We start from the raw sequence: 14,952 nt of genomic DNA, 5'->3' as shown, positions 1-14,952 counted from the left end.
GCCTTGACTGCAGCCTCACTTCAAAACCAGACCTGGGAGCCCAACCACCAACAAGGAGATCTTCCTAACCCACTGCTCAGCCAGAACCTTCTGTACCCGAGAAAGCCCTCTGGAGCTTCCCACAGCAATGATCTGGGATTCCTTGAAAGTAAGTGCAGGAAAATGACCACCACTGCTGTGGGGGTAGCAGAGTTACCCCAGGGGAGAGAATGGAGGGTAATGAGAAGCCAACAAAGAACTTGAGCTCAAGTAAAGAGTTAGAGCTAATGCTCCACACACACATGTTCAATGAGACATGTACCACTGGTATCAAAGGTGATAACACTGGTGGGGTTAGGTAGTGAACAGCTTAGGGAATGCCATGGTACCAGAAAACAGGAGGAAGACACAAGTTCACGGCTAAGGAATCTTGAGACCATGGGACAGTTTGATGTCAATACCATTTTCTACATAGTTACCATTTATTAAGCACTTTACATACATTACCTCTAATCCTTACAACATCCTTGAAAGGCAGGTATTACTATCTCAGTTTAAAGGAGCAGCAGTTGAGGCTGTGAGGAGTCAAGCAACTCGCCCAAGATTACACAGAGCGTACTTAGCAGAGCCAGAATCCAAACTCTGGTCCATCTGGATTCAAGCCTGTACTCACATTTCTATGATGTCATGCTGTAATAGACAAACCCCTGGGAAAGTCATGTGATCTGTCTAGGTCTCCATCTCCTGCAGTGTTGTCCTTAGTCCTTAATGCCTTCTACGGAAGGGTCTTTCCAATTTCAGCATTCTACGTGTCTATGGGATTCCCCGGTGGGGGGGGGGGGGCGGTAAGTGCAGGGCATGGAGGCATCCTCCTTCCAAGGGTTGGTGGGTGGTGCAGTGGCTCTCACCTCCCCCATTTTTGTAGCAGAGATAGGGAAACCTCCAGACGTTGCCCAGCCCAATGATCTCCCCGGCCACTGACAGCACAAACTCCATCTTGTTGTTCCAGTGCCCCCGTTCCAGGGTGCCGCCTTCCTCCGTCTTTTCCATGACTGGGTACACTGGCTTTGTCTCTCCATTACTGGCTGTGCCCAAGACCTGGCTATCCATCCCACCTGGAAAACAAGCAGGGCACTCTGTCACTGTTGGGAACTCTGGAAAGGCAGCCTTCCCTTGTCCTTCACCAGGAAATGTCCACAGGAATAAGTGCACTGGAAGGGAGTGAATCCCTATTCCCTTGTCTCCAAGGAGGCCCCAGTCCTCCTTAGCTTGTCTTATTGGTAAAGGCCAGGTGACAGATGCTGAAAATATAGGTTCCTTTCCTGTTTCAGGGAGAAGGATTGATACTGAAGTACAAATGTTGCGTCCACTACACATGTTCTCTTGGGTTGGGGTTTGTGGACATGGAAGAATTCCCACAGGCTTGGGATTGCCTGAGTTCTCCGACACCCTACAACTAGCCGTGCCTGCAGTAGCACGTGCCTCCGTTTCCCCACTCTGTATGCTGGGGGCCCCTGAAAGGATGGGATTTTTATAATGCCTCAAAGCCACACATTTCCATTGCAGGAATTTATTCTAAGGAAATAATTGTGACTGTGGGTAAAGATTTGGGCTTGAAGATGTTCATTGCTTACAATGGCAAAAAATTAGAAATGTTAAAAAATGATAGATTAACAAATTATGGCACACACCCACAATGGACTACTATACAATCATTAAAAGTTGTGTTGCAGAAGAAAGCATAATGAATGAAACGGGGTTCCTCAGATATGAAGACAGGTATAAAACAGGACATAGAATACGATTATGCTGGGAAAATATTTTATATTTATATGCATTGAAAGATTAGGATATTCAGCAAAATGTTTTTCTATCAGTGGCTGGAATATAGAAATATTTTTCTTGTCTGTATTTCTACATATTTATCAAAGAACATGTTTTATTTTATAATATGAAAATATAAACCAGTTTTTCAAAAACTCCTTCCAAAGCAATGAGAGAGGTTGAGTGGGACCAGGAGCTCTGAAGAGATGAACTGATCCTTCCAGCTACTCCCTCCACCTCTCTCTGAAATCAGCATAAGAGAAAGGCGAACTCAGGGCTCTTTTCTTTTCTGGCGATAACATATGTAGGAAACCATTACAGTAGAGAAGACAACACAAAATGAATGAAGAACATTCTAAATCCTTCACTGCACTATTCTAGATTCTCATGGGAGTGAGAATAAGACTGGATGTGGCTCATGTTTAGTGAGCAACCACTGTGGACTAAGCATTTGACATACATTTATTTCATTTAATCTGCACAAAACCCCTGAGATGTAAGCAGTATTACCTCTGCTTTGTAAATGAAGAGACCAAGGCTCAGAGAGATTAAATAATGTCTGCTGCCATACAGCTAATAAATGGCACAGCCAGGACTTGAACTCCCTCTGTGCCTGTGTTTTTTCATTATATCCCTTGATTACATTGGCTGCCTAGGTTTATCAGCATGTCTAATATAAGTATCTTGTAATGACTCTCCCCTGATTGTATGCAGTGGCCCCTGTTCCAGAAAAGTGGGCAAGTTAACTCTTTTCTACATCTCAAGAAAAACTGATGTTAACAGAGCTTACTCAGCAGGAGCCCCATCTGGGCGTAGACTCTCCTGGGGCTCTGCCTCCCTAGCTGAGCTACCTGAGGGATGCAGAATGCTGGGGCAGAGTAGGCACCTTGGCTTAGTTGATAAATTAGGGAATGGACTCCAAAGATTGTTTGTGAGCTAAGAAGAAAAAACCCAAGCTGCTGGTTCCAAGAAGATTCCTCAGTCCTTTAGAGAAGGTTGTCCAATGTTTTGTGCTGGTTCTGAACTTCCCTTTAACATCAGATTAACATCCGAAAATATTTTCCCAGCATAATCGTATTCTATGTCCTGTTTTATACCTGTCTTCATATCTGAGGAACCCCGTTTCATTCATTATGCTTTCTTCTGCAATACAACTTTTAATGATTGTATAGTAGTCCATTGTGGGTGTGTGCCATAATTTGTTAATCTATCATTTTTTAACATTTCTAATTTTTTGCCATTGTAAGCAATGATTCCCTTTAACATTGGAAGATGGATGTCTTCCAATGATGGAATACCATCTCCCTTCACTTCTTCATCCTCCCAGACCCCATGAGAAGCACTACCCCTATCCTGTTGGGGCCCTTGGCCTCATCAGAGGACTGATTCTCAGGGGCAGCACCATGCTCCTGAAAGGACATGAGGTATAGAGTCACACAAGCCTGACCAGATTTTGCTTTGTGCCAATGCCACTCACTGCCTGATTTCAGAAAAAAATATTTGCTTTGAGATTTAGTTTGCTCATCTGTGAAAGTAAGAATTGATAGGACATACTTAGCTATAAGGATTAAGTGACTATATATATGAAATCACTCAGTAGAATCACATGCATTCAAATTTTTATTTTCACTCAATCATGTCAACATTGGTATGTTCTTTCAATCTTTTCTCGTTTCACAAAGAAAGCCTTCATTTTCTTAGATTTATCCCAGATGTCTTTCCTCTCAATCTAGGACACCCTTTTCTCCAAATCACATTGTCCCTTAAGTCAACAGCCACTGAAGTTTCACAGAATAAAGAAAATAGTGCATACTCTTTGCATATGCACACGTAAACATTAGAGACATTTTCTAGGAGAGCATCAAAATATCCTTTGATTGTAAATCCTATGGACCCCACCAAACAGAAAAAGAAAAGAAGAAAATGTTACCAACCTTCTTTGAAGTTGCTGCCAGAGGTCCAGTCCAGGGAGGGAAAGAAGAATTGTCTAAGAGGGAGGAGGAAGGTGCTGGCTATTTAAAGTGTGGTTCCAAGTCCACTGAGCAATTGTAATCCTAAACTTGACCCAGCCCACATTCCGCCCCCCAGCCACCCCCACTCTCTCCCCTCTGGGGCACGGACAACTCACATGTGAGTGATTTCACAGCCCCGGGAGTGTGTGCGCCCTGGCAGGTCAAGCCAGTGAGCTTATCCGCAGCACGCTCTCCTCCCTGCAGCTCGCACATTCTTCCCTCTTAGTGACCTCGGGGTCTCTAGAGGCGTCCTGCCTTCCACCCCTTTGTCCAACTCAAGTGCTCCCATAAATCCATCAAGAAGAGGTGTTTCCTTGGTCAGGTCTGTGAGATCAACTTAAAAATATATTTATCTTACCTTCTGCAGTTTACAGTTTGGAATGGACAATGATTTAGAGTAAAGATACATAGATTATGGAACTCTAAGAAGTCAGAAAAACTTCCTAAACACACATACATATTTATATACTTATAGAAAAGCCTGAAAAAATATTCATCAAATGGTCCATAGTCATTACATTTGGAGAGTATGGTTGGAGTCAGGAGATGAAGAGACATTTTTCACTTCTGCTTTTTAAGCTTCAGTATTGTTCAGATTTTTAAATAATGTGCTAGAAAGGATTTTTAAATGCTTTTAAACCAATGAGGAAAAGGATGTGCCAATGTTTAAAACAAGGCAAAGCCCTAACACATCCTAAGCGAGGACTTGGACATGAAGAGGGGGCGAAGGTAGTCCGGGGGCGCAGGAGGCAGCTGCAGTGAGGATCATTCATTTTGGCTGAAGTCAGGTCGGAGGGCCTGGGCCAGAGCCCACTGGCCAAAGCACAGCGCAGTGGAAGGCTGCTTCGGCTTTGAGGCAGCAGGTCCAGGCAGGGACTACTGAGTCCTGCTTCTGTCACTTTCCAGTATGTGGTCTTGAGCAAGGTGTTCAACTTCTGCAAGTCTTGTCATCTCATCTACAAAAAGAGTAGATTATTCCTTATCTTGCAAAGCTGTGTGAAGTTTCAGGAGATAATGTGTACTGTACATAAAGGGCCTAATACAGAGCAAGTCCTCAAAAGGAAGCTATTATTTATCCTTAAGGAATTATTCATCATGAGCAGGGAAGTTTTCCTTGAAGGGGATGGGAGACCCCAGAGCAAAGCTGGGCTCAGGACAGACAGTATGAATGAGTCCAAGGGTGGAGGGTGAGAGTGCAGGGGGTGGGGGGTCAGCTGACTAAATGGGGTAAGGACAACAGTCCTGAAAGGACCAGAAGAGCGGAAAGGAGGGTAAAGCAGAGAGTCCAAGGGAGTTTCCACCTCTCACCCCTCATTTATCTCTAGGGCAGGGAAGCACAGGGCTTGGTGGAGTTTACTATTCCCATGCTTCAGCTGCCCTTTTCCTCTCCCCTCCTAACAAGGCATACATCTGATTTAATTGTGTAAAATAGAGCAATAGACCAAAAGGATCCTCTGAGAGATGCCACAAATTCATTCAAAAAAGTCCATCTTACTTTTTAATGACCCATTAATTGAGTTACTAAGCACTGGTGCTTGTACCAGAAACTCTGGTACTTGTAATCTGAAATTGCCAGATAACTGAGGACTCAGATTCAGTGCTCTAAGAAGGTGGAACACCACACAGCCTTCGGTGATGGTGCCCGGCCCCTCCCAGGTCCCTGCCTGCCGACAGCTGGGATCTCCAGTTTCCAGGAAAGTCCTGGTGATCAGCAGGCACCATCAGGGCCTGCCTGGGTTGGTTTTGAGTTGCTGTTCTTATATTAAGGAATGTTTGGTTTTATCTGTTGATCTAACTGTTTTTTGTGTAAGTGCTGCCAAATTATAGTTTTGATTGTTATTTTATTTCTCTCCAAATCCTTGTTATCCCCAATTTCTTTTTTGTCTGTAACACAGAAGTGGATGTGGTAGGTGTTTTGCCCTGCGTAGAATGGCCATAGTTTTCAAAAGTTTGAGACCACTGGTAGGTGAGTGTCAGTGCAGTTCGTCACGGCTCCCTGCCCGAAGTCTAGCACAGTCAGGCAGGACTAGCCTGACATCCAATGCACGCCACCAGTGTTCTTTGGTCTCATGGGTGCAGACTCCAAAAACCTGGAAACAGGTCACAGCAGAATCAACATTCAAGAGTTCTCATTCAAGAGGCTGCAAAAGTTTGAAGGCTCATTGGAGACTGTTAGTAAGGACAACTGAAGGCCGTGCCCCCCAAAACATGCGTGTGAAACAAAGGGAGCCATGGAAAGGGCAGGCTATAAAATGGTTCCTATCAAATTAACCTGGGGCATATTTAAATGGTGATATGCCATGACGTACTCTCCCAGCAAGTTTCCTAGGAATGGACCAGCTGAAGAAGAGGCATGATTCATTTCAAAAAGAATATTTCTGAGCAACATCAGTTTCAACATTAGAATGGATTGGTGTAGATAGTGGTAGGCTCTCTCCTCTGGAGACCTTTCCATTAATAGGCACAGTTCTGCTGAATCTCAGGTAAGAGAAACCTGTTGACCTTTTTGATCTCTTTTCAAATATCACACTGAAAGGAAATACAGGAACAAGTGAAATAATAAACTAAACCACAAATTATGGTTTTCTAAAACTGGAACAATTTGAGCAACAAAATGAATAATGATACTACTGGATTATAATCCAAAGAATAAAATACATTCATGAGTTTTGCTAATATAAATAAATAAATAAGTAAATAGCTTTTCTATACACTAGAATTTAATTAATAAATGTATAAGGAAAGAGAGAAATAGAAAATCACCATTAAAGTCATGAAAAGCAAGGACCTGCATCCAAGATGACTCTATCTAGCAAAGCTATCATTTAGAATGGAAGGGCAGATAAAGTGCTTCCCAGATAGGTCAAGTGAAAGGAGTTCATCATCACCAAGCCCTAATTATATGAAATGTTAAAGGGACTTATTTAAGAAAAAGAAGATGATCAAAAGTAAGAACAGTAAAATGACAACAAATTCACAACCAGCAACAACTGAACCTAAGAAACAAAAATTAAACAAACAACTAGATCAGGAATAGAATCACAGAAATGGAGATCACATGGAGGGTTATCAGTGGGGAGAAGGAGGAGGGAGATTGGGGGAAAAGGTACAAGGAATAAGAATCATAAGTTGTAGGTATGAAATAGACAGGGGGAGGTTAAGAATAGTGTAGGAAATGGAGAAGCCAAAGAACTTATATGTATGACCCATGGACATGAACTAAGCAGGGGGAATGCTGGAGGGAGGGGAGTGCAGGGCAGAGGGGGGTAAAAAGGAGAAAAAGTGGGACAACCATAATAGCATAATCAATAAAATATACTTTAAAAAATAAATAACAAATAGTAAACTTAAAAAACAAAAATGTCACCATTAGACAAATACCACTGTAATAATTGTTGTAAACAAGATTTACTGATGAATACTAAAATTAGTGGATGAAAGTTTGAGGAGGAACAGAATTTACATAGTCTCAAAGTATCTCCCTCAGAATATTTATTAAGTGTAGAAAGATAGTAACTTTCCAAGTAGAGAATTCAGGCAGAAACCATATTAACCAAGTGACCAAAGTCAACATCATCAGTAATAAAACATTAATATCTCATGAACTTCATGAAATGATGTACTAAGGAAAACACAACAAAATTTCTGTGGTGTTTTGGGGAAGAAAAAAAAAGATCGTTACAGTCATGAGAAAACATATGAGAAACCCAGAGTGAAGGACTTTGGACAAAATAACCAGTCGCTACTCTTCAAAAGCATCAAAGTCATGAGAAACAAGGAAACTGAGGAATATTTTTATTTTTATTTTTTTAATGTTTTATTTACTTATTTTTAGAGGAGGGGAAGGGAAGGAGAAAGAGAGGGAGAGAAACCCCAGTGTGTTGTTGCCTCTTGCACACCCGCTACTGGGGACCTGACTTGGCCTGCAACTCAGGCGTGTGCCCTGACTGGGAATCAAACTGGAGACCCTTTGGTTCACAGGCTGGTGCTCAATCCAGTGAGCCACACCAGCCAGGGCAGGAACATTTTTAGACTACAGGAGACTAAGGGGAAATAAAAACTGAATGAACATGGGATTGTGTCTAGGATCCTAGACAGGGTGCTAGAACACAAAAGGGACTCCAGTGTGAAAACTGGTAAAACTTAAATAAGGGCTTTAGTTTAATAGTACCCAGCCAATGTTAATTTCCTGGTTCTGACAATTGCACTGTCATGTAAATATTAACATTAGAGGAAGCTGAGTATAGGATATATGGAAACTGTACAATTTTTGCAACATTTCTGTAATTCTAAAATTAAGATAAATTTTTTTTAAGGATTATGATTTGCTCCCTGATTATTGCAGTCCAAGTACTTGACCTTGCTATGCGAAGTATAGGGATATTACACTCAGGAACCATAGGTGTTACTGAAAACTTTGCTGACTCTTGTGCTGTATTTCATTTCAGGTAGTATAAATAACCTAAATTCTATGAGCCTGAGGTCTTAAATAAAATTTGTGACAAAGAATATTAATACCATCGATCATCACCATTACTAATGTTTATTAAGAACTTCAACATGCCAGGCACTGTGCTAAGTGCCCCACATGCACCCTCCCATTTTACCCTCTAAAGACGAGAAACACAGTCTTTTACAGATAATTAAATGACTTCCTTAAGGTCACATAACTAGAAAATGGTAGAGCCAAAACTGGAACTCAGGCTCTTAGGATTCTAAAGTCCATTATTTATAACTACCATGCTACTACACTTTAACTCTGGGAGTGTGGCAGTGTGGGGTGGGGGAGCAGATGGGAGGCAAGAAAAACACTAACAAGTCCGGCTCTAGCACTGCGTTTATTTGGGCTAGTGCTGGCCTGTGAGATGAAATACAACCTTCTTAGGAAAGAGGTAAGTAATGAAATGACAAGAAAAATGTTACTTTTACTGAAAAGTTCATCAGACCTGAAGAATATTTTTAAAACCTAATGAGAAGCCTCTCCTTCCTATCAGGATGTATTCTATTCTACAGTCCCTGCCCCCGCCCTGGCCCCCCCCCCCCCCCCCCCCGCCCCACCACCCCCAACCCATGCAGACTACTCTGCCCTCCCTTGTCAATGAGGGAGGAAAATCACACCTTTTCTCTTTAACACCAGAAAGTTAATTATCGTTCTTTTCCCATTGTGTCCAGTTTCTTCTGACCCCTGTTCCTCTGATTTCTTGCCTGATTCTCAGAGTACGGAGGGAGGAGAGCTTGCAACATTTATATAACTAGTCTCAGCAGGAAGCACTGGCTGATTAATAGTGATCAGGGGCTCTGAGTGAACTGAGAAATTCTCCACAGGGCTCCCATGTCCTGATACTGTAGCCCAAAGCTATGGTGAGGGATTAGGGCAGGGTGACAGTATCTAAAAAGAGCAATTTCAATCTTTGGAAAAGAAAAACTCCCTGGGTGACTCTAATGGGCACCTAAAGTTCAAAACCTCAGTAGCCTATGTGCTCTTGCTGCTGCTGATTTTTCATGTTGTCCTCAGGGGAGATGGACTACAATGATCTCGTATCTGACACTCTTTTAAAAGCCACCCTCAGCCTTTCTTTCTCCAAGATAAATGATCCCAAATCCTTTCACCTTTCTGAAGAGCTCTTACCTCTTCCCCACCCACGGTGCCCACTGCTCCTCCTGCATGCCCTCTCTCCAGGTTCTTAGCAACCCTGTCCAGCTGGAGTACCCAGACGCTCACGGTTCTCCTTGGAATGGCCAGTGCTGGGCTCCTGTCCACAACAGCTCTGCGTTGCTGACTGAATTCTCGGTTTCCACCAGCCAAGAAGCTCAGCAATTGACGGACTCTACATACTCCCTAGCCGACTAAGAGGCAAAAGTCTAAAGAAGAGATTGTTGGAATAGGCTGGTCTGCTATGTGACCATGGTGGGTGGGGTGGGTGGCAAAAAGGAGGGGCATAAACGGAGAATGTGGCAAATGCAAATTTCAGTGTGATGGGGGAAAAGTGGATGGCATGGGAGGCAGGACTCCAAAATTCTAGTCCTGGATATAACCTTCATCTGACTCATAAGCTAGGCCGATTCCCCTTTCCAATCTTCAGTGTCATGTGTAAAAAGAGGGTAAGACTGAATCAACTCTATGTTTCACTTCAGCTCTGAGTCTTTCACAGCTGACCTCAGGCTGTAATGGGAAAAGAGTTGGTCTGATCACTCCCCATCTATTTGGTCTGCCCCATAATTCCTTCTCCCAGCAACAGTAGTCATTCAAGAATTATTACTTTCTCGGCTTTGATAGTGATTATAGTTCAGACCTAGCACCACTAGAACGGAAGCTTCTTTAAGACTGTACAGTGTCACCTCCTGAAAGTAGTAAAACCCCTTTTGGTCCACTTAGCAGATACTTGAAACATTTAAATCAGTTAAAGGTATTTTCTTCAATCCCCAAGAACTAGAGCTTGTCAAACAACAACAATAAAATTCAACTGAGTTAATTTGAAGCTCTAATTGGCTTTATTCAGCAATTCATGAGTCAGGAAACATCCCATCTAGCAACTTGAAAAGAGCTCCCAGATTTCCAGCCAAGATGGAGGGGTAGGTAGACACACTGTGCCTCCTTGCACAACCAAGATAGGGACAACAACAACTTAGAAACAGAATAACAACCAGAACTGACAGAAAGTTGAACTGTATGGAAGTCGGACAACCAAGGAGTTAAAACAGACACATTAATCCAGACGGGTAGGAGGAGCGGAGTCGGGCAGCCTGGCAGAGAGGGGTTGAGGTGCAGAGTGGTAGGACTGGGTGCGTAAGGCATCCCGGGCGCACAAGACCTCAGTGAGCAGATCCTGGGCTCGAGGTGGCAACTGGCAGACCCAGCAAGGTGGTGATTGTGAAGCAAGGCACTGCACACAACACAGGGTCCCAGCACTGGGAAATAGAGCCTCTGGGCACTGATTGAAAACACCAGTGGTGGTTGAGGTGCAGAGACAGACTCCCAGGCTCACAGGAGAGTTCTTGGAGAGACCCATGGGGTCCTGGAACACACACAGGCCCACTCACACGGAATCAGTGCCAGAAGGGTCCAGTTTGCTTGGAAGAAGTGGCGGAAGGGACTGAAGTCCAACGGAAAGCAGAGCAGGCGCCATAGTTCCTTCTTGGACTCCGCCCCCACATACAGCGTCACAACCCAGCAACTGGGCTGCCCCGCCCTGGTGAACACCTAGGGCTCCGTCCCTCATACATAACAAGCATAACCAGACCAAAAAAAAAAAAAAAAAGGCTCAAATGGAAGAACAGCTCAAAGCTCCACAGCAAATACAACTAAGTGACCAAAAGATAGCCAACCTATCAGATACACAGTTTGAAGCGTTGGTGATCAGGATGCTCACAGAATTGGTAGAATTTGGTCACAAATTAGATGAAAAAATGAAGGCTACACTAAGTGAAATGAAGGAAAATACACAGGGAACCAATAGTGACAGGAAGAAAACTGGGACTGAAATCAATGGAGTGGACCAGAAGGAAGAAAGAAATAACCAAACAGAAAAGAACGAAGAAACAAGAATTTTAAAAAATGAGGAGAGGCTTAGGAACCTCCAGGACATTTTTAAACGTTCCAACATCCAAATCATAGGGGTGCCAGAAGGAGAAGAGGATGAGCAACAAGTGGAAAATTTATTTGAACAAATAATAAAGGAGAACTTCCCCAAGCTGGCAAAGGAAATAGACTTCCAGGAAGCCCAGGAAGCTCAGAGAGTCCCAAAGAAGTTGGACCCAAGGAGGAACACACCAAGGCACATCATAATTACATTACCCAAGATTAAAATGAAGGAAAGAATCCTAGAAGCAGCAAGAGATAAGGAGACAGTGACCTACAAAGGAGTTCCCATCAGACTGTCAGCTGATTTCCCAAAAGAGACCTTACAGGCAAGAAGGGGCTGGAAAGAAATATTCCAAGTCATGAAAGGCAAGGACTTTCATCTAAGATTGTTGTATCCAGCAAAGCTTTCATTTAGAATGGAAGGGGAGATAAAGTGCTTCTCAGATAAGGTCAAGTTAAAGGAGTTCATCATCACCAAGCCCTTATTACATGAAATGTTAAAGGGACTTATCTAAGAAAAAGATGATAAAAAACATGTACAGTAAAATGATAGCAAACTCACAATTATTAACAACCACACCTAAAACAAAAACAAAAGCAATCTAAACAAACAACTAGAACAGGAAGAGAACCACAGAAGTGGAGAACACATGGAGGGTTAGCAACAGGGGAGTGGGAGGAGGAGAGAGGGGGAAAAAGTATGAAGAACAAGTAGCATAGATGGTAAGTAGAAAATAGACAGGGGGAGGGCAAGAATAGTATGGGAAATGTAGAAGCTAAAGAACTTATGACCCATAGACATGAACTAAAGGGGGGGAATGTGGGTGGGAGAGGGTGTGCAGGGTGGAGGAGAATGAAGGGGGGGTAGTGGAACAACTGTACTAGCATAATCAATAAAATATATTAAAAAAGAAAAAAGAAAGAAAAGAGCTCCCAGGAGCTATACAAAATGGAAGGGTTTTTTGTTTTTTAACAGGGGGAATGTACCCTGTTCTGCAGAGGAAGCTACCTCCACCCTCACTAACCTACTCAAACAACCCCAGTCCCTGAGGGGGTCCTCCCATTGCATGTAAGGGTGTGCAAACCCCATGCCATTCTGGGAATCCTGGACCCCGGAGGGGTGTCCTAAAACTCCTGAGCTGGGAAGGGGGAACCCTGGGATAGAAGCCTGGCACTTGCTTGGGAGAGAGATTGCCATATTACCTAGGAAACCTGGAAACTCTGGAGCTCACAACACCCACCCCTACCCCATTCCCCTGGGGTGGGAGAGCCTTGCTGCTTTGGGAATCCCGCACCCAAAAAGAAGGCAGTGCTCCACCTTTGGGGAGGCAGAAAACAGAGCTACTAAGGAGGGAATCCCATGCCCTGTAGGAGGTACTGTTACAGGGTGCAGCCAAGAGGGGGGACCCCAAACAGGGATTTTGAATGGGGTTCAGAACTCAGGGTGTCCAGGAAATATTAGGATGTCCTCGCGCCCCACCCCCCCAAGGTGTGGGTTGGGGGAAGGGACAAATGGAGCAGGGCCATTTGAGAGCTGTTTCCCATAGCAACAGCTTTGCAGCTACACTCTTGTGTGGTCATTTAACATATCTATAACCTTTAACTGGTTGCACAGATATGTTAAATGGCTGTGGCCAAGCTCTGAGCCAGGGGAATGGAAGTAACTTCCCCACCAAGACATAACTGGAGGGCAGGTCCCCCGAGTCACAGCACCTGCGGGGGAGCTTGGAGATCGGCTCCATGACATGGGGCCATGCCTGCCCAGACTCACAATGGCAGCCCAGTAAAGCTGGAAGGCTTTGAGAGTACTGGCAGGTGTAACTGAGTGTGGGAGGAGTCGGAAATGGGGCTGCAGAGGAAGATTGGTGCTGGGATTTAAACCCAGACATGGCAGCCATTGAAGAGAGAACCATGCGGCTTTGGCAGAGTGGAGACTCCCACAGCCCTGTGAGAGGGGATCACCATGCGGATTTAGCAGAAAATCGCCACTCAGCTTTGGCAGAGTGGCGGTCCCCCCCTCCCTGCAGCTTTGTGGAGAGATCCACACGGTTTTGCCAGAGTGCAGACCCCTGCACCTTTGATAGGAGAGGACCACATGGCTTTGGGGTGCTCCTTTTGGCCGTGTGGCCTGAAAAGCAGGAGCTACTTTGACTGGAAGAAAGGTGAAAGAACTCTTACCAGTAGGCCATGAGAAGGTGCCGCATGGCTTTGGATTAATTGGAGATAATGCCACTCCCAAGTAGGACAGCAACACAGCTGACAGTGCCAGGAACCAAGGGAAGCCTCCCAGCCAAGACGGATTACTGAGAAGAACCGGGGGCTGCCTGAGCCATGGACCTCTTTTTCCTTTCCTGAGATATGGTACCCTAGACTAGGCAAGGGGGGAAGGAAGGACTGTGTGTGTGTTTGTGGGTGTTTTAAGGGAGTTTGGGATTTTGATGAAGACATTAGGTCACTACTTTAAGTCTGTACAGCATTAAATAAACATTTCCTTTCCTTCCAGAGATTTCACAAATCTCTGGAATTGAGAGATGTCTTTCCTATAGGCAGTGGACATAATGGACCTGGGGGCTCCTTTCAGTAATAGTATATCGTCCCAGGCTCCCCTTGTTGTTCTGTAACAGTATCTTTTCCTCCTGGTCCCTTCAAACCTGAGTAGGTAGGGGAGAGGCAGGTGGAAGGCTCAGTCAGAGCATATCTGGGAGAGGGCAGTTTGCAGGCAGGGGGCCCAATAGTAATAGTATAACAAGGCCAACCTCTCTGGCCCCAAATGAGGGAGGTGTTGAGAAGCACAAAGGAAAGCAAATATGTGCGTTGCCCGGCAACTGGGAGGCAGCAGGCATTACTCAGAAGTGCATAGGGCTAATGCTTAGAGCCAGGGAGGTGACCCAATGAGAGGGACATACTCTCTCATCTACTTTCACTGTGTGTGTGTGGGGCGGGGGGCAGAATATGGAGGCTGTCTTTGAAAGCAGAGTGTCTGGCAACACCGTGGGAGTTGCCCTCCCATACCCTGACTGGTAGACTCAGCTAGATGGGGCTTAGATTCATAAGCCAGTAGGCCTTGGGGGGACCTGTGGTCTGGGAGCGTTTCCCATGCCCCCTCCCTGAGTGCTCAGGCTGCCTGGCCAGGAGCTCAGTGACTGCTAGGTCAGTAAGAGGGGAGGGGAAAAGGCTTGGTCCCGCAGGTCACCGGAGGTGGCAGGGCTAGAGGATGGGAGTGGGTAAGCCCTGCGCCCCTCCCCCACTTACCCACTGCCTGTGCTCCTCCTGCAGGGGCCTGGTGACAGTGGTTCCTGCCATCATTGCCACTCTGCCTGTTCAACCCTGGGCTGGGTGTATTGACCCACCTCGCCAACATGTGGGATGGGGCTTAGTAGACCGGTCGGTGCCAGTTCTAGAAGCCGCATGGCAATGAGCCCTATGCCACTCCTCCACAGGGAAGCCACAGCAGTGGCCGTAACTGGAGCAGCGCTGCATGGGGTCCTGCCCAACCAGGCACACAGATGCACAGGAAGGGGGAGAAAGAGGACAGCACTCCCAAGTAGGACACCT

The 14,952-nt window shown here is 45.0% G+C and overlaps 1 protein-coding gene across 6 annotated transcripts in view; it reads right to left on the bottom strand.

The window, feature by feature from the left end:
• Positions 1 to 3,831, bottom strand: part of SLC6A13 (solute carrier family 6 member 13) — a 36,192-nt gene extending 32,361 nt beyond the window's left edge. For 5 of the 6 annotated variants that reach the window (XM_036018510.1, XM_028532235.2, XM_036018513.1 and 2 more), the window contains exons 1-2: positions 3,738 to 3,831; positions 888 to 1,094 (exon numbers count right to left, since the gene is read on the bottom strand). In XM_036018510.1, the coding sequence (XP_035874403.1) occupies positions 888 to 1,089 (202 nt within the window). In that variant the 5' untranslated portion in view covers positions 1,090 to 1,094; positions 3,738 to 3,831. The remainder of the gene's footprint in view (positions 1 to 887; positions 1,095 to 3,737) is intronic. The other variant, XM_036018514.1, reaches the window with a different exon arrangement.
• Between the last annotated feature and the right edge of the window lie 11,121 nt (positions 3,832 to 14,952).

This window comes from Phyllostomus discolor, chromosome 2 (assembly GCF_004126475.2).
Source record: "Phyllostomus discolor isolate MPI-MPIP mPhyDis1 chromosome 2, mPhyDis1.pri.v3, whole genome shotgun sequence".
NCBI lineage: Eukaryota > Metazoa > Chordata > Mammalia > Chiroptera > Phyllostomidae > Phyllostomus > Phyllostomus discolor.
Note: the sequence above shows the minus strand (reverse complement) of the source record. Positions and strands in the feature narration are given on the sequence as shown.